A 27,305-nucleotide genomic window follows, 5' to 3' on the forward strand; every position below is an offset into this window, starting at 1 on the left:
TGTAGGCTGTGGGAGCGCGGACCTCGACGCCATCTTGCCCGCGAGTGCCAAGATGGGGCAGGCGCTGCTGGGTGCTGCGCTGCTGTTTGTGGGGGGCGGTCTCCTTTCCTCCGAGCACCCCTCGCTCCCCGGGAGGAACGGGCTCGGCCCCTCGCAGGGACAGGCCGCTGGTCCTGGGTGGGCCAGGGTGGCGCGCTGGCAGCAGTTGGACGAGGCCCAGAAGGAAGAGCCGGCAGCAAAGGGCAGTATCCCTTCATTCCTGGCAGCGCCTGCCTTTCCCCGCGGCCCGCCTGTGAACTGGGCTCCTGCCCGTGGACCCAGCCTCCTTAACCCAAACCCGACACACCTAAGCGGCTTCTAGACGCAGAATGATGTCGGTAGGAGTGATAGGAACAGGGACATACCTTTGTGCTGGGCCTCTGTATTTGCTCCTCAAAACGTTCTGGGGCCGATCATTCTGAGTTTACAGATGGCTGATTCACTAGTATTCGGAGTTGAAGAGGACCTTTATATAATACAGCTGAGAGCAATCAGCTTAGCATGTTAAGTGGCAAGAATCAGAACTTGAAGCGAACTTGTACCTCTGGACTCGCCAGTCCCAGGGTTTTTCCTTTTTTTTCCTTTTTGGTGCCAAGGGTTGAACTTAGGGCCTGGGACATGCTAACTACACACCACCACTGAGCTACACCCCAGCCTCCAAGTTTCAGGCTCTTTTATCACTTGAGTTTTTTGTACTAGGGATTAAACTCAGGTCATTTTATTATCCCTGAGCTTCATCCCCAATTCTCTCACTAGCTAGCCTGGAACTTGCAATCTGTCTTGGCCCCTGGAGTCACCATGATCCAGGCCTGCACCATAGGACCTGGCTAAATCTCAGGCTCTTAATCTCCATCTCATACAGGCAATAATGTGATGCCTGGCTAGAGGATATTCTTGTTTTTATACTTTTTTGGGAAAGAGCTTTAACTTAATGAATTATACTGATTTCATGTCTGTGTAAAAATGATCAATTATGGCATGTTTATCTTAACTCTCCTTTAGGACTCAAAATTTGGGCTTGCCTTAGGTATCCAGTTTTTAAAATAGGAATTTAAAGGTTTACATTAATGTGGTCAGATGAGTAAGTAACACACAAATATAAATATAGATGCCCAGTCCAAATAATATATCATTTTTATTTTTAGATTGTGGAACAGCACCGCTTAGGGATATGTTGCAAGGGTCTCGGATTGTAGGGGGCTCAGATGCTCAAGATGGTGCATGGCCATGGATAGTTAGTCTACAGATTCGATATGGCCGTTTTCTTGCTCATATATGTGCAGGAAGCCTAGTGAAAGACAGGTGGGTTCTCACAGCTGCCCACTGCACTAGAGACGCTAGGTATGTATTCAGAATATAATTCTCATTTTACTCTCTTATGGGATATTTTCAAGTGGTAGAGGGTCATTTGACTTCAGCTGTTTTCATTTAAGCCATATGTTTGCAAGGTTTGTAATCATGCCTTATACAGAAAGCACTGTATTTGTTGAAATGAATCATTTATATGTCAGAGGTTGGCAAACCTCTGTAAAGATAGTGAATACTTTAGAGTTTGCAGTTTGTCGTCTCTGTCACAATTACTTAGCATGAAAGTAGCCATAGAAAATACATAACTGAATGAATGTAGCTGTGATCCAATGAAACTTTTTTTTTTTTTTAAATGGTGCTGGGGATTGAACCCAGGACCGTGTGCATGTTAGGCAAGCACTCTACCAACTGAGCTATATCCCCAGCCCCCAGTAAAACTTTACATATGAACACTAAAATTTAAAATTCATATATTTTTCTCAGTTCCAAAATTTTTTTTTAACTGTTTAAATGTGAAAAACATGCTTTGGAGGCTGGGGTTGTGGCTCAGCAGTACAGCAAGTACACCCTCCCACTCCATTCCCTTCTCTACTGATCATTCTGCTATTTACTTATAGTTTTTTTTTTTTTTTAAATTAGTGTCTTGTGGCTGTACATGATGGTGAGGTTCACTGTGGTATATTCATATATGTACATAAGAAAGTTAAATCAGATTCATCCCACTATCTTTCCCTATCCCATCCTTCCTCCCTTCCCTTCATTCCCTTTCGTCTACTCCACTGCTCTTTCTTCTATTTTTTATATTCCCTCCCCCATTTTGGATTAGCTTCCACATATCAGAGAAAACATTCAACCTTTCACTTTTTGATACTGACCAATTTCACTTAGCATGATAGTCTCCAATTCCATCCACTTACTGGCAAATGCCATAAAGTCATTCCTCTTTATAGCTGAGTAATACTCTATTGTGTGTGTATATATATATATCACATTTTCTTTATCCATTTATCTGCTGAAGGGCACTTAGGTTGGCTCAATAGCTTGGCTAATGAACTGTGCTGCTATAAAGTCTGTCACGGTAGTGTGCTGATTGTAAATCTTTGGATATATACTGAGGAGTGGGATAGCTGGATTATATGGTGGTTCCATTTCTAGTTTTTCAAGGAACCTCCACACTGTTTTCCAGAGGATTTCACTAATTTACAGTCCCACCAACAATGTATGAGTGTACCTTTTCCTCCACATCCTCACCAAACACACACATTTATTGTTACTTGTAGTCTTGATAACTGCCATTCTGAGTGAGATAAAATCTCAATGTAGTTTTAATTTGCATTTCTTTAATTACTAGAGTTGAACATTTTTTTTCATATATTTATTGACCACTTATATTTCTTCTTATGAGTGGTGTCTGTTTAGTTCCTTTGTCCAATTATTGATGGGGTTATTTGGGGTTTTTTTTGTTTGTTTGTTTTGGCATTAAGTTTGAGTTCTTTGTATCCTGGATATTAATGCCCTATCTGAGGAGCAGGTGGCAAAGATTTTTTTCCATTTTGTAGACTTTCTCATCATGTTATTGTTTCCTTTGCTGAGAAGAAGTTTTTAGTTTGAATTCATACCATTTATTGATTCTTGATTTTACTTCTTATGCTTTAGGAGTCTTGTTAAGGAAGTCTGTTCCTGAGCTGCCATGTTGGCGGGTTGGGTAAACATTTTCTTTTAGCAGTTGCAGAATTTCTGTTCTAATTCTTAGGTCTTTGATCCACTTTGAGTTGAGTTTTATGCAGGGTGAGAGATAGGAGTTAAGTTTCATACGTGGATTTCCAGTTTTCCCAGCATCATTTGTTTAAAAGGCTGTCTTTTCTCCTACATGTTTTTGGCATCTTTCTCTAGTATCAGAGAACTGCATTTATGTGGGGTTGTCTGTGTGTCTTCTATTCTATTCCATTGGTCTTCATGTCTGTTTTGGTGTCAGTACCATGCTGTTCTTGTTACTATAGTTCTGTAGTATAATTTGAAGTCTGGTATTGTGATGCCCCCTGCTTTGTGTTTCTTGCTAAGGATTGCTTTGGCTATTCTGGATCTCTTATTTTTCCAAATGAATCTTGTAACTGCTTTTTCTAGGTCTATGAAGAATGTCATTGGAATTTTGATGGGAATCCACTGAATCTGAATAGCACTTTTGGTAGAATGGCCATTTTTACAGTATTAATTCGGAACATAGGTCTTTCCATCCTCTAAGCTGGACTTCAATTTTTTTCTTTAGTATTCTATAGTTTTCATTTCACCACTTTTGTTAGATTGATTCCCAAGTGAGTTTTTTTTTTTTTTTTTTTTTGAGGCTATTGTGAATAGTTTGCCTAATTGGTGTTTAGGAATGTGATTGATTTATGTGTGTTCATCTTTTATGCTACGGCTTTGCAGAATTTATTTATCAATTTTAGAAATCTTCTGATGGAGTTTTTTGGGTATTCTAAATATAAGGTAATGTCACCAGCAAAAAGATAATTTGAACTCTTCCTATTTGTATCCCTTTAATTTCTTTCTCTTGCTTGATTGCTCTGGCTAGAGTTTTAAGGGCTACATTGAATAGGATTGATAAAAGTGGGTATCCTTGTCTTGTTCATGTTTTTGGAGAAAATCTTTTCAGTTTTTCTCCATTCAGAATAATGTCGGCCTTGGGTTTGTCACATATAGCCCTTATAATGTTAAGGTAAGTTATTTCCATTGTAGTTTTTTTTTTAAGTGTTTTAAACATGAATGGGAGCTATACTTTGTCAGTTGCTTTTTCTTTATCATGTGATTCTTGTCCTTAAGTCTATTTATGTGGTGAATTACATTTATTGGTTTTTAAAATTTATTTATTTATTTTTTAGGTGTAGATGGACACAACACAATGCCCTTTTATTTTTATGTGGTGCTGAGGATCAAACCCGGGTCCCGCCTGTGCTAGGCGAGTGCTCTACCGCTGAGCCACAATCCCAGCCCCTATTGATTTCTTTTTTAAAAATTTTTTAAATATTTTTTTTTAGTTGTATATGGACACAATACCTTTATTTAATTTATTTATTTGTGGTGCTGAGGATCAAACCCAGGGCCTCTCACATACTAGGTTAGCACTATACCACTGAGCCACAACCCCAGCCCCACATTTATTGATTTCTGTATGTTGAAACAACCTTGCATCCCAAGGGTGAAATCTACTTGATCATGGTACACACAATACAATAATATTGGATGACTGTAACATGCCTCTCTCATCACTGTATAGATCATCCAAACAAAAACTAAGATTTTATAGAACTAAAAAAATGCAATTAATAATAGATGTAACAGACATCTATAGACTATTTCCTCCATCAACAACTCAATTCATTTTCTTCTCAGCAGCACATGGAACATTTTTGAAAACAGGCCATATTATAGATCACAAAGCAAATCTCAGCAAATACGAAAAAACTGAGCCACATCCCTAGCCCTATTTTGTATTTTATTTAGTGACAGGGTCTCAGTGAGCTTAGCACCTCGCTTTTGCTGAGGCTGGCTTTGAACCCGTAATCCTCCTGTCTCAGCCTCCCTAGCCGCTGGGATATCAGGCGTGTGCCATTGTACCCTGCTAAGGGAGAAGGTTTTTTCTTTGTTTGTTTGTTTGTGGTGTTAGTGATCAAACTAAGTACCTTGCTGCATGGTAAGCAAGTGTTCTGCCACTGAGCTACATCCCCCAGTCCTTTTCATTTTTTATTTTAAGACAGGGTCTCACTAAATTGCCCAGGCTGGCCTCAAACTTGCAATCATTCTGCCTTTGCCTCCTGGAGAGCTGGGATTACAGGCATGTGCCACCATGCCAAGCTACAGAAATGATTTTATTAAGATATAACTCAACATGCAGTAAAATAAATTCTTTTAGAATACAGTTCTGTGAATTTGACAAATGCATGGTCATATAATTACCAGCACAAAACACAGTTCTTTTTATTTCCCAAAAATCTCCTGTGTCCCTCCCCCTCTCTTTATAGTTTTGCCTTTTCCAGTGTCCTATAAACAGAATCACACTTAGTGTATGTAGCCTTTTGAATTTGGTCACTTTTACTTAGCATATAAATTTGAGAATTATCTGTTATTGTGTGTATTATTACTGTTCTTTTTTTTTTGGATGGTGCTGAGGATTGGACCCAGGGCTCTACCCTTGCTAGGCAAGCACTCTACCACTGAGCTATGCTCCCAGCCCCATTACTGTTCCTTTTTATGGGAATAGTAATGGGTAGTAATCTATTTTATGGAGGTAGCACTGTTTATCAATATACCACTTGAAGGATATTTCCAATTTGGGCAATTAAGACTTAAGCTATGGAGCTGGGGCTATGGCTCAACAGTAGAGCACTCACCTAGCATGTGCAAGGCCCTGGGTTTGATCCTCAGCACCATGTAAAAATAAATAAAATAAAGGTATTGTGTCCAACTACAACTGAAAAATAAATATTAACAACAACAACAACAAAAAAGAGCTAAGCTACTACAAATGTTTGCATATTGGTTTTTGTGAATATTGGTTTTTATTTCACTTGAATACCCAAGTGGGATTACCAGGTCAAATGATAAGTGTATGTACAACTTTATATTTAAAAATATGCAAGTAGTGGGCACAGTGGCACCTGCCTAAAATTCTAGCTACTTAGGAGGCTGAGGCAAGAGCATCGCAGTCTGGGCAACACAGAGAGATAGTGTCTCAAAATAAAAAATAAAAAGCTTGGGGATGGGGGATATAGCTCAGTTGTAGCTCAGTTGTCAGAGTGCTTGTCTTACATGCACAAGGCCCTGGGTTCAATACCCAGCACCACAAAGATAAATATATAAAAGATGTATGCTATCAGGCAGCTACAATAAAGACTTTTAAAAAAAGCTTGGGATGTAGATCAGTAGTGAAGTGCTGCCTAGCATGGTTTGAACCCAGGAACACTCAACCACTGAGCCACATCTCCAGCCACTTTTTATTTATTTTATTTAGAGACAGGGTCTTGCTGAGTTGCTTAGGCCCTTGCTAATTTGCTCAGGCTGTGAAGCCCTGGGTTTGGTCCCCAAAACCATAATAAAGAGGTAAAACATATTTAATATAAGAAAATGACAAAATAGAAAAGAAAAATGAGTCATTATATATCATAGAAATAACAGGTGTTTTTGTTACACATTTACTCTAAATTTTTCTATGCATGTACATAAACTATTTTATATATTAATATAGTTATTACTGTGAAATAGCCTTTTTCATTAAATTGTATAACATGAGAATCTTTATGACATGTCGATACACATCTGTTACTTCTACATTCCATGCTATAGATGTGCCAAAATTTACCTGAGCCACGTGTTGGGCATGTAGGCCTTTTCTGTATATTCTTATAGCTAAACTTTTGTGTTCATCTTCTGTTTCTTTGGGATAAACTTTAGGAGGTAGAACTGCAGAGTCAAAGGCAATCCAAATTTTACAGACTACTGACACACGTTGCCAGAGTGTCCACATATTTACACTTTCTGTGAGAGACAACAGGAGCCCAGTACCGCCTTCACCTATATTGCTATCATCAAACACACACATGCTTATGTATAAACTTTGCTAACATGGAGGGTCCAAAATGTTTCAGTATTTGTAAACATAAGCATATAAAGTGAAAGTTTTTCCTTCCTAAGTGAATTCCAGATGTAACAACTATTAAACTAATGGGGATTTAATTGTTGATCTTTTTGACCTTTTTTTGGCTTGATGGTTTTTTTTTAGACTGTCAAGAAAATTATTTACTTCTTGTTTTTACCTTCAGTGAAATGTTTTACAAAATCCTTTCTCATTTAATTTAAAATAATTCTTTCTAGTAAATCATAAAAGCAGAAGAAATATTTGGTGAATTTTGATATATCCATCACACAGCTTCAAATTATCAACTTATATCTGATCTTATTTTATTTATACTCTTACCAACTTCCTGCTCCAATGTGTGTGTATGTGTGGGTTATGCTGGGATCAAACCTAGGGCCTCATGCATAAGTGAGGGCTCTACTATTAAACTACACCCTTAGCCTACCCCTTCCAATTATTTTGAAGGAAATCTCAGGCCTATCACTTTGGATATATCTAAAAGATAGGAACTCTTTATTTAGAAGATTTACTCATAGAACTATGTAATCCATTTGCAGTTTATTTTGGTGCTTAGTGTTAGTCCAGAGATCTAATTTTATTCTCTTTTCAAACAATTAACTAGTTGTCCAGTACCATATTGAATAATTCATCCTTTGGTCCATTGGTTAGAAATCCTATCTTAATCATATATTAAAATCTCATATGCTTAAATCTATTTCTGAATTGTCTGTCCTATTGGTATTTTCCCTGTTTCCTACATCACATTTATTTTGTTTTTTGGCAGTACTGGAAATTGAACCCAGGGGTACTCTATCACCAAGCCACATCCTTACCCCCCTCTCCCCGCTTTTTATGCCAAGGTTTGAACCCAGGAACACTCAACCACTGAGCCACATCTCCAGCCACTTTTTATATTTTATTTAGAGACAGGGTCTTGCTGAGTTGCTTAGGGTCTTGCTGAGTTGCTCAGGCTGGCTTTGAACTTGTAGTCCTCCTGTCTCAGCCTCCCAAGCTGCTAGGATTACAAGCATATGCCACCACCTCTGGCCCCTAACCCTTTAAAAATTTTTTTTGAGACAGGGTCTCTGTTAGCTGCTGAGGCTGGCCTCAAACTTGCAATCCTCCTGTCTCAACTCCAGAGTCACTGGGATTACTGGCATGTGCCAGGGCACCCAGCAGGCTTTTAATTTATATTTCATGTCACATGAAAGTAGAATTAAAATTTTTTTATTAATCTAACATAAGAAAAAAAACTAGTGAAAGATTAATAATATTTACTAAATTAAATAAACATGCTTATAATAAGAATATTTACTTTCTTCCAGAGATCCTTTGCAGTGGAGAGCTGTGATGGGAACCAATACAGTAAATATGAGTCAAGCATACACCAAGAGGATAAAAGTTAAAGCAATCAGTATTCATCCAGACTTCATTATGGAAACTTACGAAAATGATATTGCACTTTTTTATTTAAAAAAACCTGTGATGTTTAATGACTATATACAGCCTATTTGTCTACCTTTTGATGTTTTCCAAAACCTGGACGAAAACACAAAGTGTTTTATAAGTGGCTGGGGAAGAACAAAAGAAGAAGGTAATTATAGTCTGAATTTTACTGCTATAAATCTTTCTGATTACTGGTACAGGAGGGTCAATACTTTTATATATAAATATCCTTTTGTAAATTTCTTTTTAAAAGTTTTAATTTTTTTTTTTTTTTTGCAGTACTGAGGATTGAATCCAGGACTTTGTGCATTCTTAGCAAGCACTCTACCACTTAGCTACATTCCCAACCACATTCTATGTATTTTTTTAAAATTTCTCTATATTACCTCTTTATTATGAGACTAAATAAATAATAGATCTTTATAAACCAGAGTAAAGGAACTATTTTTTTGTCCATATTTTCTTCCACATGGGAGGGAGAGAGAAAATTCTCTTCCAAAGCAGAAGAGACTTTCTTTGGTTACACATGCCAAGATATTGCAATCCTCCTGTCTCAACTTCCAAAGTCACTGGGATTACCGGCATGTGCCAGGGTACCCAGATAGAATGGTAGTTACAAATGCTTTTGTAGTCTAAGACTCACAGATTATTAAGCTGATTCTGTGGCAGAATTGCCTACCAATAATAAGCTTTTTATAAGGAATTTAATTTAGTTTCCTTTTCATTTAATACCCTATTTAATACCAGGCAGGTTCATTGCCGTGTAATTTCTTTAGTATACACATAAGCACTAAATGTTGATCAACTGAATTAATGGGAGGAATGAAAAAACAAAACAAAACAAAACCCCGAAAACATAGTCTGTGTCTTTGGTAATAGTAACAACTACTTTTTGGGAGCATTTCCTTGTTTCAGGCCCTGTTTTAAGTGTGACTTTATTATATTTTATTCTCCCAATAGTCCTATTGGAACTCAAAGCTTATGATGTTTTTCCCATGTCACAGACCAGGAATTGAAGATCGTAGATCTTAAGAATTTGGGACTCAAATCTAGGTCTTTGTGATTCTAATGCCTGAATAATAACTACTACATTAAACTGTTTTTGAGGGAACCATAGCTCAGTTAGGAATATATGAAATCAAATACTGAAACTATTTTTTCCTATTCTGCACAAGCCCTGTCCATTTAAATATTTGTGGATTATTCAGACAGGATAGAGAATTATTATTTTTCTTTTTTGCACATATTATTTTTCTTTTTTCCACAAATACTTTCTAAGGAAGATAAAGAAAACCAACATGGTGTAGGGAATAGAGCATGGTAGACTTAAGTATAAATTCCAGCCCTGCCATGTTTTAGCTAAAATGACCATGGGTATTTTAGTGGACATTCAATAAAGTTACTGAATTTTTGACAAGTAGAACAATGAAAGGAGCAATTACCATTTTTTTCAGGGTTAAGTATTTAATAAAATGCTAAGCGTTTTAATGCATTATCTCATTTAATTCCCCCAGCAACACTATAAGAAATAGTATACCATGAATGAGTAAAATGAAGCTTAAAGAGGCTAAATTACTTACCTAGAGTTATACAGCTAACTAAGTGATGGAATCAGAATTGAAGCCCAGGTTGGCCTGCCTCAAAAAGCTCATGTGTTTCCACTATATTATATCATCTTTCACAGTGTTATACAGTTCCATGATCTTTAAGATGAGAGCAATATTACCCATTAGACAGTTGTTTTGAGGATTAAAATTGCTCTCCAACAACGTGGTAGATTACATGTATATACCAGCCTTCCCACTGAAAACTATTAAACAGGAAGAATGATAGTCAAAGACTGAGTGTGAAGACAGGAACTTAGGGAAGGAATGGGAGCACCAGGGTGACTTTTATCTCAAGGATGCTTGCCAAATTGGTAACAGTGAATATTGATTTTGGTGATTTCATTAGCCTTGGTGAGGAAAACAAAGTTGCCCAAATTGGGTATGTAGAGGCTCCCATAAAGCTGGAGCCCCCGGCTCATAACTCAGCTGTAGTTCATATACCTACAGTATACTTCAAATATAGTATAGATAGATTGAAAGTATCTTCCTACTCAGTGCTTAACCTATGCATTCTTCCTCTTAATTTTTTTTTTTGTAGTTGGACAGAATGCCTTTTTTGTTGTTGTTGTCTATTTTTATGTGGTGCTAAGTAATGAATCTGGTGCCTCACATGTGCTAGGTAAGTACTCCTGTTTAATACTTTTCCATGGGAAGGATGGTGTGTACATTATTCTACCATGTTGCTGGAAAGCCAGTTTAATTCTCAGCACAACTCATGTAATGAGTATTATTGCTCTCATCTTATAAAGCATGAAGCTGTATGGCACTGAAAAGTCAGTGGGGAAAGATATACATGCCAACATTAATCCAAAAGAAGTTGGAATGGAAAAAAAAAAGAAAGAAAGAAAGCAGAAATGGTTGTGTTAATATCAGATAAAGTAGACTTCAGAGCAAAGAAAATTACCAGAATGGTAAGAAATAATACCTGACAATAAAAGATTAGTCCACCAAGAAAATAGCAACCCTTAATGCACAAGCACCAAAAAACAGAAAAACATGTTTTTAAAAAACATACATGTAAACATATTTACCATATGACCCAGCAGTTTAATTCCTAGGCATTTATTCAAGAGAAATATAAACAAATGTCCAGGGCTGGGGTTGTGGCTCAAGTGGTAGAGCTCTCGCCTATCACACTTGAGGTACTGGGTTCAATCCTCAGCACCACATAAAAATAAAAAATAAAGATATTGTGTCCACCTAAAACTAAAAAATAAATATTTAATAAATAAATAAATGTCCACAACAAAAATATATTCAGCTGGGCGTGGTGGCACATGCCTATAATACCAATGGCTCTGGAGGCTGAGGCAGGAGGATTGCAAATTCAAAGCCAGCCTCAGCAAAAGCCAGGTGTTAAGCAACTCTGAGACCCTGTCTATAAATAAAATACAAAAAAGGACTGGGGATGTGGCTCAGTGGCTGAGTGTCCCTGAGTTCAATCCCTGGAGATAGATAGATATATGTATGTATGTGTGTGTATGTATGTGTGTATATGTATGTGTATATATATATATATATATATATATATATATATATTCATAGATGTTCATAGAAGTTTTTTTTAATGTGGTACTGAGGATCTAATCCAGTGCCTCACGCTTGCTAGGCAAGCACTCTACCACTGAGCCACAACTGCAGCACCAAGAAATTTTATTTGTTGTAGGGAAAAACTTGGAAACAAAGTATCCTTCAATAGGTGCATGATTAAACAATCTGTGGTATATAGCCTTACCATGGAATACTGATAAGCAGTTAAAAGAAAAGAACAATTGACACATGCAACAAGTTAGCTGGACCACAAGGGAATTAGAGTAAGTGGAAAAATCCAATTTTTAAAGGTCATACATTAGCTGGGTGCAGTGGCATATGCCTGTAATCCCAGCATCTCAGGAGGCAGAGACAGGAGGATCTCAAACTAGAGGCTATCCTCAGCAACTTAGTGAGACCCCATCTCAAAATAAATAAATAAATAAATAGGGCTGGGGATGTAGCTCAGTGCTAAAGTGCCCTTGGGATCAACCCCCAGTACAAAAAAAAAGTGCCATATAATATATAATTTCATTTATGTAACATTCTGACAATGACAAAATTACAGAAATGGAAATACTAGTTCATGGGGATGTGGTTAGATGCATGAAGGAGATCTTTGTGATTATGGATTAGTTCTGTACTTGCATTGCTATGGAGGGTTCATGAATCTATATATGCCATAAAATGACATACTCATTATATCAATATTAATTTCCTGTTTTTGATATCATACTTTAGTTATATAGATGTAATCATTGCAGGAAACTGCATAAAGAGCACATTGGATCTCTGTACTGTATTTCATGAAAGGCCTCAAAGAATTTTAGCAGATAAAGTTGAAGTGAAAACAAATGGATTATAATTTTTAAAAAAATCACTAAACACTCAAGGAAACAAGCGACCATAAATGAGAGTCAGTAGAAACATGAGACATCAGAATAAGACCTACAAAGATTTCAGGTATTAGAATCATCATGTAATATCAAAAATACTTAACAGGCATTGAGAAAGTAAGTATGTGATTAAAAAATATTAGTAAAAGATTTTATGAAAAACAGCCAAACAGTGTGAAGATTTAAAAATATAATAACTGAAACTAATTCAGTGGACTAACTGGGTACTGAGTTAGAAGGCACTTATGATTCCACAGATAAAAATTAACCAAATAGAAGTCCACAATCAAGATCATCAAACACAAAGAAACTATTAATAATGAAAGTCAGCCAGGCATGGTGGTATACACCTAAAATTCCTTCGTGGGAAGCTGAGACAGGAGAATGACAAGTTTGAGGCCAGCCTTGGCAGCTTAATATAATCCTGTCTCAAAAAATAAAAGAGGATGAAGCTATAGCTCAGTGGCAGAGTGCCCTAAGATTCAATCCCCAAGACCATAAAAAATGTCAACAAAAATAGAATAAAGTTCCTGATAATCTCAGATATTAATATTTTAGGTATAGAATTAAAAAATAAGTACATGTTAATTGTTTAAAGGAATAAAAATAGTAGAATTAGAAATAAGCAAAAGACTATCTAGAATGACCAGGACCATTCAAAAAAGAACTAAATAGAATCTTTAAAAATGAAAAATATAACTGCTAACATTTAAAACAGATTGTATAAATAAGGCATAATAGACACAGATGAAGAGAGAATCTGTGAAGTGGAAGATGTACCTGAAGAAACTTAGACTGTAGCACAGAGGGAAAAAAGAAAATATGAAAGAAATTAAAGTATAAGAAGGATGGTATGAAAACAGACAGTATATACCTATAAAAGTGCTAGAGATGGGCTGGGGTTGTGGCCAGTGATAGAGTGCTTGCCTAGCACACGTGAGGCCCTGGGTTCAATCCTCAGAACCACATAAAAAATAAATGAATAAAATAAAGCTATAAAAAGTTACCTCATTTAAAAAAACTTTTAAAGTGATAGAAGAATAAGTAGAATAGAGTAGAGGTAGTATCCAATGAATTTGGGTTAAAATTTTTCCAAAACTGATGAAAGATATGAATTCACATATAGGAAGTACTATACCAGGTAAAACAAATTGAAGTTACTTTTCATACTGTCTTGAAGTTGTAGAACCAAAAACAAAGAGAAGATTTGATATATAGTCATGGAAAAAAGAAAAATCCTTATAATCGAATAACTGATTGGCATTCAGTAAACTAATCAATAGCAATAATGAAAGTGAAAAGAAACTAAATGTTCTCTTCAAAATGTTGAGAGAAAATAACCAAACTAAATTATCTAGCAACAGTATCATATCATGAATACAGCAATATTATCTTTTAAGAATGAATGTGAAGCTGGGCATGGTGGTGTAGGCTTGTAATCTCAGTGACTCGGGAGGCTGAGGAAGGAGAATGACAAGTTCAAGACCAGCTTCAGCAACTTAGTGAAGCCCTAAGCAACTTAGCGAGATCCTGTCTGCAAATAAAAAATAAAAAGGGCTGGGGATGTTGCTCAGTGGTTAAGCACTCCTGGGTTCAGTCCAGTGTATAAAAAAAAAAAAAAAGTATGAGAAATACTGAGTTTACTATCAGTATAATCTTTCATCAAAGGAAATAAAAGACATATCAAAGTCAAAGCAAATTATGCCAAAAGGGAGGTACAATAGTGTCCCCTTTCCATGGGGAATATATTACAAGTTGTTTCTCTACTTCTTGAAACCACAGAGAGTACTAAACCCTATCTATACTATATTTTTTCCTCTAAATGCATACCTATAATAAAGGATAGTTAATAAGGCACAGTAAGATGTAAAATAATTACTATAATAGAACAATTATAGCAATATAATAAAAGGTATTTAAAACTTATGAGTTGTTTATTTCTGGAATTTTCCATTCAATATTTTTTGACCACTATTGACTATGGATAATTGAAACTTTAAAGTGAAACCACACATAGGGAAAGACAACTGCATTAGATGCAAGAAGGAAGAAGGAGCAAATAAATGGGTAAATATATAGGTGAATGCAAATAAACATTGTCTGTATACAACACTGGTTCTCAAGTAAGGACAGTTTTGCCCTCAGAGGATATTTGCTAATACATCTGGAAATAATTTTGGTTGTTACAACTGGGCGTGTGGTAAGCTTACTACTGGAATCTGGTCAGTAGACAAAGGGATGTTGCTCACCATCCTCAAATTCACAGGACTGTCCTCCCACCTTCCACCACAAAGAATTATTTGGTCTAAAATGTCATTAATGCCTAGGTTATTGAATATAAAATATAATGTCTAATATATGGGGGAAAGAATGCATTTTAGAAGGAGTGATCAGAATTAAAGCATTCTCAGGTCCTTGTATGATTCAGAAGAGTTAAGACACTGATTAATATTATATTTGTTAAGTATGAATGCTCAAATTTCATTAATAGAAATAGATTCCTAATGGGGCTGGGGATGTGGCTCAAGTGGTAGCACGCTCACCTGGCATGCGTGCAGCCCAGGTTCCATCCTCAGCACCACATACAAACAAAGATGTTGTGTCCGCCGATAACTAAAAAATAAATATATATATATATATATAAAAGAAATAGATTCCTAAGGAGAAACAAACCACAAAAACTGGATAAAAAAGAGAGCATCTCAATAGGACTATAGCAAGTGCAAAAATAAAATTAGTAATTTAAAATCTTTTGTGGCCCTGAAAACAAAACACAACCCAGATGACTTCACAGGTAGATTTAGTCAAAAATTAAGAAAGAGATAATTCTAGGGCTGAGGTTGTTCTTAGCGGTAGAGTGCTTGACTAACATGTGTGAGGCCCTGAATTCAATCCTCAGCACCACATAAAAATAAGTAAATAAAATAAAGGTATTGTGTCCAACTACAACTAAAAAAAAAAAAGAAAGAAAGAAAGAAAGAGATAATTCTAATCTTACAAAGTCTTGGAAACTAGGTTGGGATTGTAGCTCAGTGGTTGAGTGCTTGCCTCACAAGTGAGAGTCTCTGGGTTCGATCCTTAGTACCACATAAAAAAATAAATAAAACAAAGATATTGTGTCCATCTACACTAAAAAAATGTAAAAAAAAAAGGAAAAGAAACTCTGTCCTTTAAGGAAACACACAGTGGTTCCTTAAAAAAACAAACAAAACTTAAAAAAAAAGACCTAAATCCAGTTAAGACACTGATTAATATTATATTTGTTAAGCATGAATGCTCAAATTTAAGTAATAGAAATAGATTCCTTTTTTTTTTTTTTTTTTTTTTTTTTTTATGAAAACACACAGTGTTTCCTTAAATAAAGAAACAAACAAACACAAAACAAAACCTTTGGAATATTCTCCAACTTATTCTGTGAGGCCAGTATTATCCCAACACCCAAAGAAAATAGTATATCACAGGAAAACCACAGAGAAATGTCCATCATAAAAAGAAAAGTCCATTTTGAAAATGTTAGCAAACAGGACTGGGGTTGTGGCTCAGTGGTTCAGCACTTGCCTAGCATTCATGAGGCACTGGGTTCGATCCCCAGCACAGCGTTAAAAAAAACAAAACAAAAAAAAAACCCCTAAAATCTAAATAAAGATATTGTATCCATCTATAACTGAAAAAAATTTTTTTAAATGCTAGCAAACAGAAGATAGTAACATTAAAAAGAAATAATTATACTTATGACATAGTGGGATTTGTTCCCAGAATTCAAGGTTGGTTTAACATCTGTAACACAATTAAAAACATAAAAATAAAACCAGATGTGGTGGCACATTGCCTAAGTTCCAGGTAGGTGGGCACCTGAGGCAGGAGGGTCCCCTGAGTCCACAAGTCAAAGACTAGCCTAGGTAATGTAGTGAGATCCTGTCTTGGGAGGAAAAAAGGAGAGGAAGAAAGAAAAGAAAGGAAAAAATCCACATTAATAGAATAAAAAACAAAATGACAAGATTCTCATAATTAATGTGAAAAATATATTGGACAAAATCCATACTTTTTTTTTTTTTTTTTAAAGACAGTGTCTCACTATATTTCTCAGGCTGGCCTTGAATCAGGTGATCCTCCTACTTCAGCCTTCTCAGTACCTGGGGACTTAGTGCCCATGCTTAATAAAAAATTTCTTTAAAAAAAAACAAATGAATAAAAGAGCACTGACAGAAACTAACACACTTATGGTAAAATACTGAATGCTTCTCCTCTAAAATCAGGATCAAAGCAAGGATTCTAGCCTTCACATAGGCAAGAAAAAGAAATCAAAGGCACAGTTATTGGAAAGGAAGAAGTAAAACTATCCTCATACACAGATGACATCACTCTATAAATGCAGAAAAGTTTAAGAAATCTAAAAAGAGGAGCTGGGTTGTGGCTCAGAGGTAGAGTGCTTGCCTAGTATGTGTGAGGCACTAGGTCCGATCCTCAGCACCACATAAAAATAAAATATTGTGTCTACCTATAACTAAAAAATAAATATTAAAAAAAAGAAATCTAAAAAGAATCTAATAGAACTAAGAAGTTCAGACTTCTGTAAGCTATAAGACAAAAATCAATCATATTTTTATATGCTACAATTAAGCTATCTGAAAATAAATACACAATCCCATTCATAGTAACACTAAAGAGAATGAATGATTAGGAAACGACTTAATGAAAGATGTCCAAGACCTACACACTGAAAATGACAAAACAGAGAAAGAATATTTAAATAAATTGAGAGTCATACCACCTTCACGAATTGGAAGACTCAACATTGTTAATATGACCATTATCCACATATTTGTCCATGTATTCAATGCAATCCCTACATTCAATGCAATATCTTCAAACCAATCCCAGTAAAATGTACATGGAATCGTAAAAGATCTAGAACAGACAAACTTATTATTATTTTTGTTTTGTTTTTGTTTTACAATGCTAGGGATTGAACCCAGGGCCTCCCACATGATAGGCAAGTGCCCTATCACTGAGCTACATCTCCAACCTAGTCAAAATTATTTTAGAAAGGACAAAGCAAAAGGAGTTATGCTACCTCATTTCAAAATATACTATAAAACTATAGCAATCAAGACAGTATGATATCAGTGTAAAGATAGACCTACAGATTAATGAAACATAAGATGGTGGTGGGGATTATATTTATTGATTGATTGATGTTTATAAAGGTGCCGAGGTCATACAATGTGGAATAGCTAGACTTTTTTTTTTTTTTTTGGCAGTACTAGGAACTAAACTCAAAATATTGTGCATAAAATCAGTACCAAGAAGTGGGTTTGTTGCTAAGACTAATTTTGCTATGTGATGTAGAAACTTTTGGAACTGGTTTATGGGAGGAGTTTGGAGATACAGGCTGGAGAAGTCTTAGAATGTTGTAAATGGAGCATAATGTGCAATTCTGCTAGGAGCTCAGAAGACCAGAATGCAGCTAGGAAGGAATATACATAGTACAGACTATGCTCATGAGGTATCAGAGGAGAACAAGGGCTTTATTGGAAATTGGACTAGAAGCCATTTGTCTTAAATTCTGGCAAAGAACTTGGCTACATTTTGCCCATGATTTTGTATGAAGCTCTTTTTAAAAGTGCTGGACAAATGAATCTGGTGGGGAAAATTTCAAATTAGCACAGCATTCAATCAGTGGCACGGATCTTGCTGAGAGTTTTTAGCTAGGTTTACTGTGAGAATTGGAAACTGAAAGCAGAACTAAATGACTATAAAAATGTGCAGTTTGGCCAAAAAAAGTGCATGTAAAACTGGGGCCAAGGAAGATATGAGAGTTAGAGGTTATAACCACTACAGAGGTGCTAATTACTTTGCACAGAGACAACAGGAAAGATGGTTTGAGTGCATCTCGGGAATTTGCAAAGCACACCAATTTCAAATTCAAGGGTTAGAGAAAGTTCCTTTGAGAAGAGATCCTGGGAGTGCCCTGCTTGTAAAGGGGAACCTAGAAAGCAATTTCACTGTGCTTAGATGCCCTGACACTCAGAAGTCACTATAGCCATGATCCAAGGGGACCAGCTACTGTACAAACTGGCATCAGACCTTGGTGTCATTCACATGATGCTGGTTCTGCAGGAATGCAAGATGCTGGAGTTAGGAGGTCATGGAGGTTTCTACCAAAATTTCAAAAGAAATACTGGGAGGCCAAGCAATGTACAGCAGAGTCAGAGTCCCTGCAGGCGGGCCCTGAGTGGGTGATGTGCGAAGCCATGATGGTGAAGCCAAAGATGGAATGCAGATTCCAGGAATTAAGAGATCCCAATAAAGTGGACTGTCTGCTGATAGTAGCTTTGGGATGTGGAGAGAACCAGGATAAAAGAGAGGCCATCTGTGCCATAACTGGAAAGGCTAAAGGGTGAGGCTATTCAAGTCCTTTGGAGAGAACATCACCACCGTGTGTCCTAGGTGCTGTATATGTTTGCATATACAGCACATTTTTATAATCAAACATATACATATGCTGTATATGCAAACATGTACAGCACCTATGTGCACCTGTTTGCCCAGTTGTGTTTTGGTCTTGTTTTGGTCCCATTTCTTCTTTCTCTGCCCTTACTCCTCACTTTTGGAATGAGAATTTTACCCTGCCATTGTATATTGGATATACGCAACTTCCTTTTCATTTTACAGGGACTCACAGCCTTGATTTTACTTGAGTCTCAAATGACACTTTGGTATTGAACTTTTGAGCAATGCTGGAATGGTCAAAAAAATGGGAATCTTGGAGATAAGTAAATACATTTTGCTTTGTGAGATGGACAAGAGCTTTTGGGGACCAATGTGGAATGTTATGGTTTGGATATAAGGTGTTCTCCAAAAGCTCCAGTGTTAAAGCAAGAATATTTGGAAATTAAATGTGATTTAATTTGTGAGATTGTGAGAACTGTAACCTAACTGTCTGTCCTAGTTTGAATGGACTGGGTGGTAACTGTAAGCAGGTGAGGTGTGGCTGGAAGAGGTGGGTCACTGGGGATATACCCTAAGAGGGTTCATCTTCTCTGTGGCCTCTTCCTCTATTCTCCCTCTCAGCTTCCTGGCCACTTGGCAGGAGCAACTTCTCTTCACCATGCCCTTGCATCATGATATTCTGCCTCACCTTGGGCTCAGAGCAATGGACTTGGCCAACTATGGACTGAATCTTTGAAGTCATGAGCCAAAAAAAATTTTCCTCAGTTGTTTGTGTCAGGTAATTTGGTCACAGTGACAAAAAAAAAAGGGCCTTGCTAAGTTGCTCAGGCTGGCCTAGAATTTATAATCCTTCCTTAGCCTACAGAGTAGCCAGTATTAGCAGTATGAACCACTGTACCCAGCTAAAGATAAATAATCTTTTCAAAAAATATACTGGACAAATGAATATTCATGTGCAAAAACAAAACACACACACAAAAATCTCCTTATACTATATTCGATAATACAGTAATATGGGCTGGGCATGGTGGCACATACTTATAATCCCAGCAGCTCAGGAAGATGAGGCAGGAAGACCGAGAGTTCAAAGCCAGCCTAGCAAGATGAGATGCTAAGCAACTCAGTGAGACCCTGTCTCTAAATAAAATGCAAAATAGGGCTAGGGATGTGGCTCAATGGTTGAGTATCCCTGAGTTCAATCCCCAGTACCCCTCCCCTACAAAAAAGAATAATACAATAGTCTGAATGTTTGTGTCCACTCCAAATTCCTAGGTTGAAATCCTAACCCCCAGATGAGGGCATTAGAAGATAGAGACCTTTATGGAGGGCAGAACTCTCAGGAATGGGATTATTACCCTTATAAAACAGGTCTCAAAGAGCTGCCTTGCTCTCCCACAACATGAGGACATAGCTAGAAGGCATCACCTATAAGCCAAAAAGCAGCCCTTGCTAGCCACCAAATCTGCCAGTGCCTTGATCTTCAATTTTCTGACATCCTGAGCTGTGAGAAATAAATTTATATTGTTTACAAACTGCATAGTTCATGATATTTTACTATAGCAACTCAAATGTACTAAGACAAATTATAAACTCAAAATGGACAATAGACCTAAATGTAAGAGCTAAAACTGTAAGATTCCTAGAAGAAAGCATAAAAGAAAAGCTTTGAAACCTTCAGTTAGGTCACGATCTCTTAGGACACCAAAAGTACAATTCATCCATAAAAGCAAATATGATAAACTGGACCTCATTACAATTTTAAAATGCATGCTATTCAAAAGAAAACTATTAAGGAAATTAAATGGTAAGCTTCAGATGAAGAGAAGAAAACTCATAACTCTGATAAAAGAATTATATCAGAAAATATAAAGAACTTTTACAACTCAGTACTTAGATAATAAATAATTTTTGAAACAGGCTAATGATTTAAAAGACATTTCACCAAAGTGGGCATACAAATGGTTAATAGTACATGAAAAGATGTTAACATCATTGAAACCACAATAAGCTACTACTATTCATTTACCAGAATGGTTGTAATCTAAAAAATGGACAATACCAAGTGTTGAGAAGGATGTAGAGAAACTGGAAACCTTCTACATTTCTGGGAAAGTGGGGGTTAAAATGGCAAAGCAGCTAACAAAAACAGTTTGGTAGTTATTAAAAAAGCTTAACGTGTATCTACCATATTAAGCATAGCTACCACACAACCCAGAAATTCCATTCCTAGGTATCTATCAAAGGGAATTGAAACATGTCTATACAAAAACCTCTATGAATTCTCACAGCAGTATTATCCATAACACCAAACACTGGAAACAATCCAATATCCATCAAATAGATAAACAGATATATAAAATATGATATATCCATTCAACAAAACACTATTCAACAATAAAAAGGAAAAAAACTTTTTATGGATACATACTACAATGCAGATGAACTTAAAACATATGAAGGATACCATATATAAAAGATTACAAATTATGTTATTTCATTTGTACAAAATTTCTTGAAAATGCAAACCAACAGAGACAGAAATCGGCTATTTCCAAAGCGTGGAGTTGGGGTTGGGGATGTAGTTCAGTAGCAGAGCATTTGCCGACCATGTGTGAGGTGTTGAGTTTGAGTCACAGCGCTGCAAAAACAAAACGAAACAAAACCAAAAAAATTAAATGTGGGGATGGAGCTGAGAAATGACTGGAAGTGGGCACAGGAAGTCTCTTTGAGAATGAAATAGTTTAAAACTAGGTTTTAGTGCTCATAATGAATTACCAGAAATCTCTGAATGGTATGCTTACAATGTGTGGTTTTTGTGTTAAATAAATTAAACACTAACAAATTTGTAAAAAATGACAAAATGTAAGTTTTAAAAAGCCATACATTTGGAGAATTTAAAACACTATTAAACTCATATGTCAAAAAGAAAATCACTTTAAATATTTAAAACAGAACAGTTATGTATATACTGGAATAGATATGTATATACTGCAGAGCACAATTTGGGGACTGCAACCAAGGTAATATGTAGGTTGAAATATATGGAAAAGCAAATATTTGACCTAACAGGAAAGAATTGTCTGAAAAAAATTATTAATTAAATACCTAACTTTAAAGCAGTTTTTAAAAATATTATAATAATCCCGCAGAAGAAATAAGCACAGCAACTAACAAAACAAAATAAAGACAGAAAAGAGAGATTGAACAAGGCCAAATTCTAGTTTTTTGATGGTGATTTGTTGTTGTGCTGGGGATTGAACCCAGTGCTTCCTGCATGCTAGGTAACCATTCTACTTCTAAGCCACATTCCCAACCCAAATTCTACTTCTCTGAAATAAGAAGTCACTGGTAAGACTGATGAAAATATGGAGAAAAGTCGCAAATATAAATAAAATTATGAATTAAAAGATAACATAATGTTTTTTTTTTAAAGAGAGAGAGAGATAATTTTTTTTAATATTTATTTTTTAGTTTTCGGTGGACACAACATCTTTGTTTGTATGTGGTGCTGAGGATTGAATCCGGGCCGCACGCATGCCAGGCGAGCGCGCTACTGCTTGATCCATATCCCCAGCCCAACATAATGGTTTTTAATTTTTTTATGGCAATGGGGATCAAACTCAGTGTATACGAGGCAAGTGTTCTATCACTGAATTATATCTCCAGTCCACAAAACTTTTCACAGTATTATGCTCTAAATTTTAATGCAGTTATGCATCACTTGATGACAGGGATATGTTCTGAGAAATGCTTTATTAGGCAATTTCTACACTATACAAATATCACAGAGTATACTTACACAAAGATGGCTACAACCATAATAGATAATATAAGCTGATTGGACCACCATCATGTAGTCCATAGATGACCAAAATGATGTTGTGGGGCACATGAATTACACTTAAATATAATGGACAAATTCTTTTGCAATAACCAAAACTATAATTAGCAAAACTGACTAAGTAAGAAAGGGATATCCTCTATAGTTCCATAAGGGTAAAGGAATAGAATCAGTAATTAAATTTCTTTTTATAAAATAAAACACTAGAACTCAAAACATGAGGCCTACCATAATATTTTTTAACCTTTATTGTTTATTTATTTATATTTATATTTATTATTATTATTATTAGTTGTACACAATACCTTTACTTTGTTTACTTATTTTTATGTGGTGCTGAGGATCAAACCCAGGGTCTTGCGCATGCTAGGTGAGCGCTCTACCGCTGAGCCACAACCCCAGCCCTATTTTATTTATTTATATGTGGTGCTGAGGATCAAACCCAGTAACTCACACGTTCTAGGCAAGCACTCTGCCACTGAGCTACAACCCATTACCAATTTTATATAATACTGGAGGAGAATTTCTAACAAGTAAAATAGCACTGCAATAAAGATACAAAAGACACATAACTAAGAAAGGAAATAAGATATTCACTAATCACAGACAACGTGATTATACTAAAACAGAACCTAAAATCCATTGGAATTAACAGTGTAATAAAGTAGCCAGGTTCATACACAAAAGTCCATTTCATTTCTATACATTAGCAAAAATTAGACAATGTAATTTTAGAAATCAACAGATGTAACAGCTACAAGGATAACTATAATAAAAAAAAAACCTGGAAAATAACAAGCACCACGAAGAAACTGCAACCCTTATACATTGCTGGTTGGAATACAAAATGATACAGCTGCTTTGGAATACTGTTTGGAAGCTCCCCCACTCCCAAAAAAGAAAGAAAGAAAGAAAGAAAAGTAATTCAGCTTTTACATAAATATCCAATAAGTATGTATATCCATACAAAATCCTGTACATAAATGTTCACAGCAGCATTATCCATAATAGTTAAACATGGGAAAAAACTCTAAAGGTACATCAAGTGATGAATGCATAAGCAAAATAAGGTATATTTAGATAATAGATCATGAAATAAAACCATAAGAAGGAATAAAATACCAATACATACTATAACATTATGGTAAGTGAAATAAGCCAGACATAAAAGGTCATGTATTCAATGATTCCATTCATATAATGAAATGTCCCAAATGTGAAAATAATAGAGTCAGAAAGTAGATTTGTAGTTGTTAGCAGCTGGGGAGGATTATGGAAATGGACAGTGATGAGATAGAGATAAAATTTTACATAATTTTTTTAAAAGTCGGTTTGAAAAGAAGAGCTATTAAACAGCAGCATTTAAATCATTATAAAAGTGCCTGAACCAAAAAAAAAAATATTTCTTTTTTCATTAACAGGTAATGGTACAAATACTTTACAGGAAGCAGAAGTACATTATATTTCTCGAACAATTTGTAATTCTGAGTGGAGTTATCGGGGAGTAATTCCTAACACTTCATTTTGTGCAGGTGATGAAAATGGAAGCTTTGATACATGCAGGGTAAGACCAAATAAATTTCCTTTAAGATATTTTCTAAAGCCAGAAGAGGACTTGAATAAAGTCTTTTATTATTTTCTCATGATCTTAATTATCAGACCTAAAAAATCAAATTCTTTTCTTCTCTTTTTTAACTACTTCAATAATCTAATCTTGGCTCCCAATTCCTTGATTTTACTTAGGCAAAAGTAAAATCAGGGATTGAACTCAGGGGCACTCAGCCACTGAGCCATATCCCCAGCCCTATTTTGTATTTTATTTGGAGACAGGGTCTCACTGAGTTGCTTAGCACCTCACTTTTGCTGAGGCGGCTTTGAACTCACAATCCTCCTGCCTCAGCCTCCTGAGCTGCTGGGATTACAGGTATGTGCCATCATGCCTGGCTCTGGTGTTTTTCTTTTTCTTTTTTTTTCTTTTATGATACTGGGGATAAAACTCTGGGCCTCATAGATGCCAGGTAAGCACTCTACTGCTGAACTAGGTCCCCAGCCTCCCCTTTGTGGTTTTTGACTCCACCCTCTTTCATACACTACTTCCAAATCTACTGGCCTTCACTTTCAAGAGTTCTTCATGTTCATACTTTTCTACTCTTCCTAATATTGCAATCTAGGTTTTATCTTTCCTATGTCTTTTCCTTAAAAATTAAAAAGTTTGTAGTTGTAGATGGATAATATGCCTTTATTTTGTTTATTTTTTTAATGTAGTGCTAAGGATTGAAGCCAGTGCCTCACACATGCTAGGCAAGCGCTCTGCCATTGAGCTACAGCCCCAGCCCTTCCTTTGATGAGTAAAGCAGTAAAAAAAATCCAATTTAGTTGATCTGTATTTCTAGGCAAAACATCTTTTTTTTTTTTTTTAAAACATTTATTTTTTAGGTGTAGCTGGACACAACACAATGCCTTTATTTTTATGTGGTGCTGAGGATTGAACCCGGGTCCTGCCCGTGCTAGGTGAGCGCTCTACCGCTGAGCCACAATCCCAGCACAAAACATCTTCATTATTAAAAAATAATTATCCAAGTCAGGCACAGTGGTGCACACTATAATCTCAGCTATTGGGGCGGCTAGGACAGGAGGATCCCAAGTTCCAGCCAGCCTCAGCAATTTAGTGAAACCCTGTTTCAAACTAAAAAAATAAAATGGGCTGCAGATATAGCTCAGTGGTAAAACATCCAAGTTAAATCCTCAGTACCAAAAAAAAAAAAAAAGGAAAAAACTAATTAAAAATATTCAATAGAGATTTGAATAGTGCATTGTAAATACTCAGAAACAAAGCTTTAGGCATTGAAATAGTTATCTCAGTATGTCTCTCTGTTGCTTTGAGTGCATTTTTAACAATCCTTAGTAATAGTTCTGGATTCATTAACAGTCAAATCTAAATTATAAAAGAGTTATTTATTTATTTATTTAACTGGCAATTTAACCCAGGGGCTCTTTACCACTAAGCTGCATCCCTGGCTCAGGCCTGCTAAATTGCTGAGGCTGGCTTGTGATCCTCAAACTTGTGATCCTCCTGTTTCAGCTTCCTGAGTTGCTGGGATTATAGGCCTGCACCACCATGCCCAACATGACTTGTTATTTTAAAATACTACGAGAATCTTCATCATTTCTTTCCATTTTCTTGCACTAGCTAATGTCAACAATCAAAAACGTACAATCTCTTTCAAAAATGCCAATTTACTGGTCTCTAGCTAGCAAACCACCCCTGCAGCTCTAAAAGAATCCTTCATAGATCTTAAAATATGCCTTTTATACTAAGTATAAAAGTCTAATGAGATAGTCTAATGAACAGGTTTTATAATATTTTGCACACTTCCCAAATTATATTTCTCTTGAGCAGTTGTATTAAAAAATCCAATTTCATTTATAGTATTCTGGTTCAAAATTATACAGACGAGTTTATCCACCAGCTATATGGTTCCTTCACACACCTGGTCAGACTATATACCTCCTGCTGAAGTTGGAATATTAAACTAAAAATCTATTGATTTACAAAGCATGATGATAATTTTCTACAAGAGCATATTAAAATTTATGTGACCGGGCTAGGGATGTGGTTCAAGCGGTAGCGCACTCGCCTGGCATGCGTGTGGCCCGGGTTCGATCCTTAGCACCACATACAAACAAAGATGTTGTGTCCGCCGAAAACTAAAAAATAAATATTAAAAAAACTCTCTCTCTCTCTCTCTTAAAAAAAAAAAAATTATGTGATCTAGGTGCCTCTCTACCACAACCTATCTCTCTGTAAGTCCTTCCCTGCACTTCATTCTGTTAGCTAGCCAGTGACTGAAAACAACAACAACAAAAAATACTATGCTATCACTTGAAGGAATATGAAAAGGAATATTTATATAAATATATGTTTAATGTAATTAATTTATCTCAACTCTACTGTTGCTTGAAGAACTAGAAGTGGTTAACACTATTTGGACACTTTTTTAATAGGGTGACAGTGGTGGACCATTAATGTGCTACTTACCGGAACATAAACAATTTTTTGTGATGGGAATTACCAGTTATGGACATGGCTGTGGTCGAAAACATTTTCCCGGTGTCTACAGTGGACCATCCTTCTTCCAAAAGTGGCTAACAGATCATTTCTCCCAGGGAAGCACTAAATGTATATTTGATGTACATATTTTAATTGGAGAGATCCTCATAGCTTTAGGTTCTAGCATCTTACTAGCAACAATATAAAGAAATTCTGAAGACTTTACCATCTTTATTTTGCATTGTGTCCCGTTCTATTTTCTACATAATGAAAACAATTTTTTTAACAATGAATTGCTCACTTTTTGAGTTCTCATGTGAACAATTTTTTGCAAAAAATGACTGTGACATATCAGATAGACAATTGTAAATCTAGCACCAAATCACATGCCTCCTTGATAGAATTTGCTTTGTTTTATAATCATAATTTTGTATTTAGAATAGTTGCCTAGATTTATATAAAATATTCAATTAAATATGTATTTTATGTGTGTAAATGCCAAGTA

At 35.9% G+C, this 27,305-nt stretch overlaps 1 protein-coding gene across 1 annotated transcript; it reads left to right on the forward strand.

Moving 5' to 3' along the window:
* Tmprss12 (transmembrane serine protease 12) lies at nucleotides 1–27,305 on the forward strand. The gene is made up of 6 exons (XM_048802727.1): nucleotides 1–242; nucleotides 1,185–1,380; nucleotides 8,302–8,570; nucleotides 10,568–10,648; nucleotides 24,171–24,313; nucleotides 26,755–27,305. Exons 1-6 carry the CDS (start codon nucleotides 53–55, stop codon nucleotides 27,004–27,006), a joined length of 1,131 nt encoding a protein of 376 aa, XP_048658684.1. The 5' UTR covers nucleotides 1–52; the 3' UTR covers nucleotides 27,007–27,305.

The sequence above is a fragment of the Marmota marmota genome, unplaced genomic scaffold (assembly GCF_001458135.2).
Source record: "Marmota marmota marmota unplaced genomic scaffold, marMar, whole genome shotgun sequence".
Classification (NCBI taxonomy): Eukaryota; Metazoa; Chordata; class Mammalia; order Rodentia; family Sciuridae; genus Marmota; species Marmota marmota.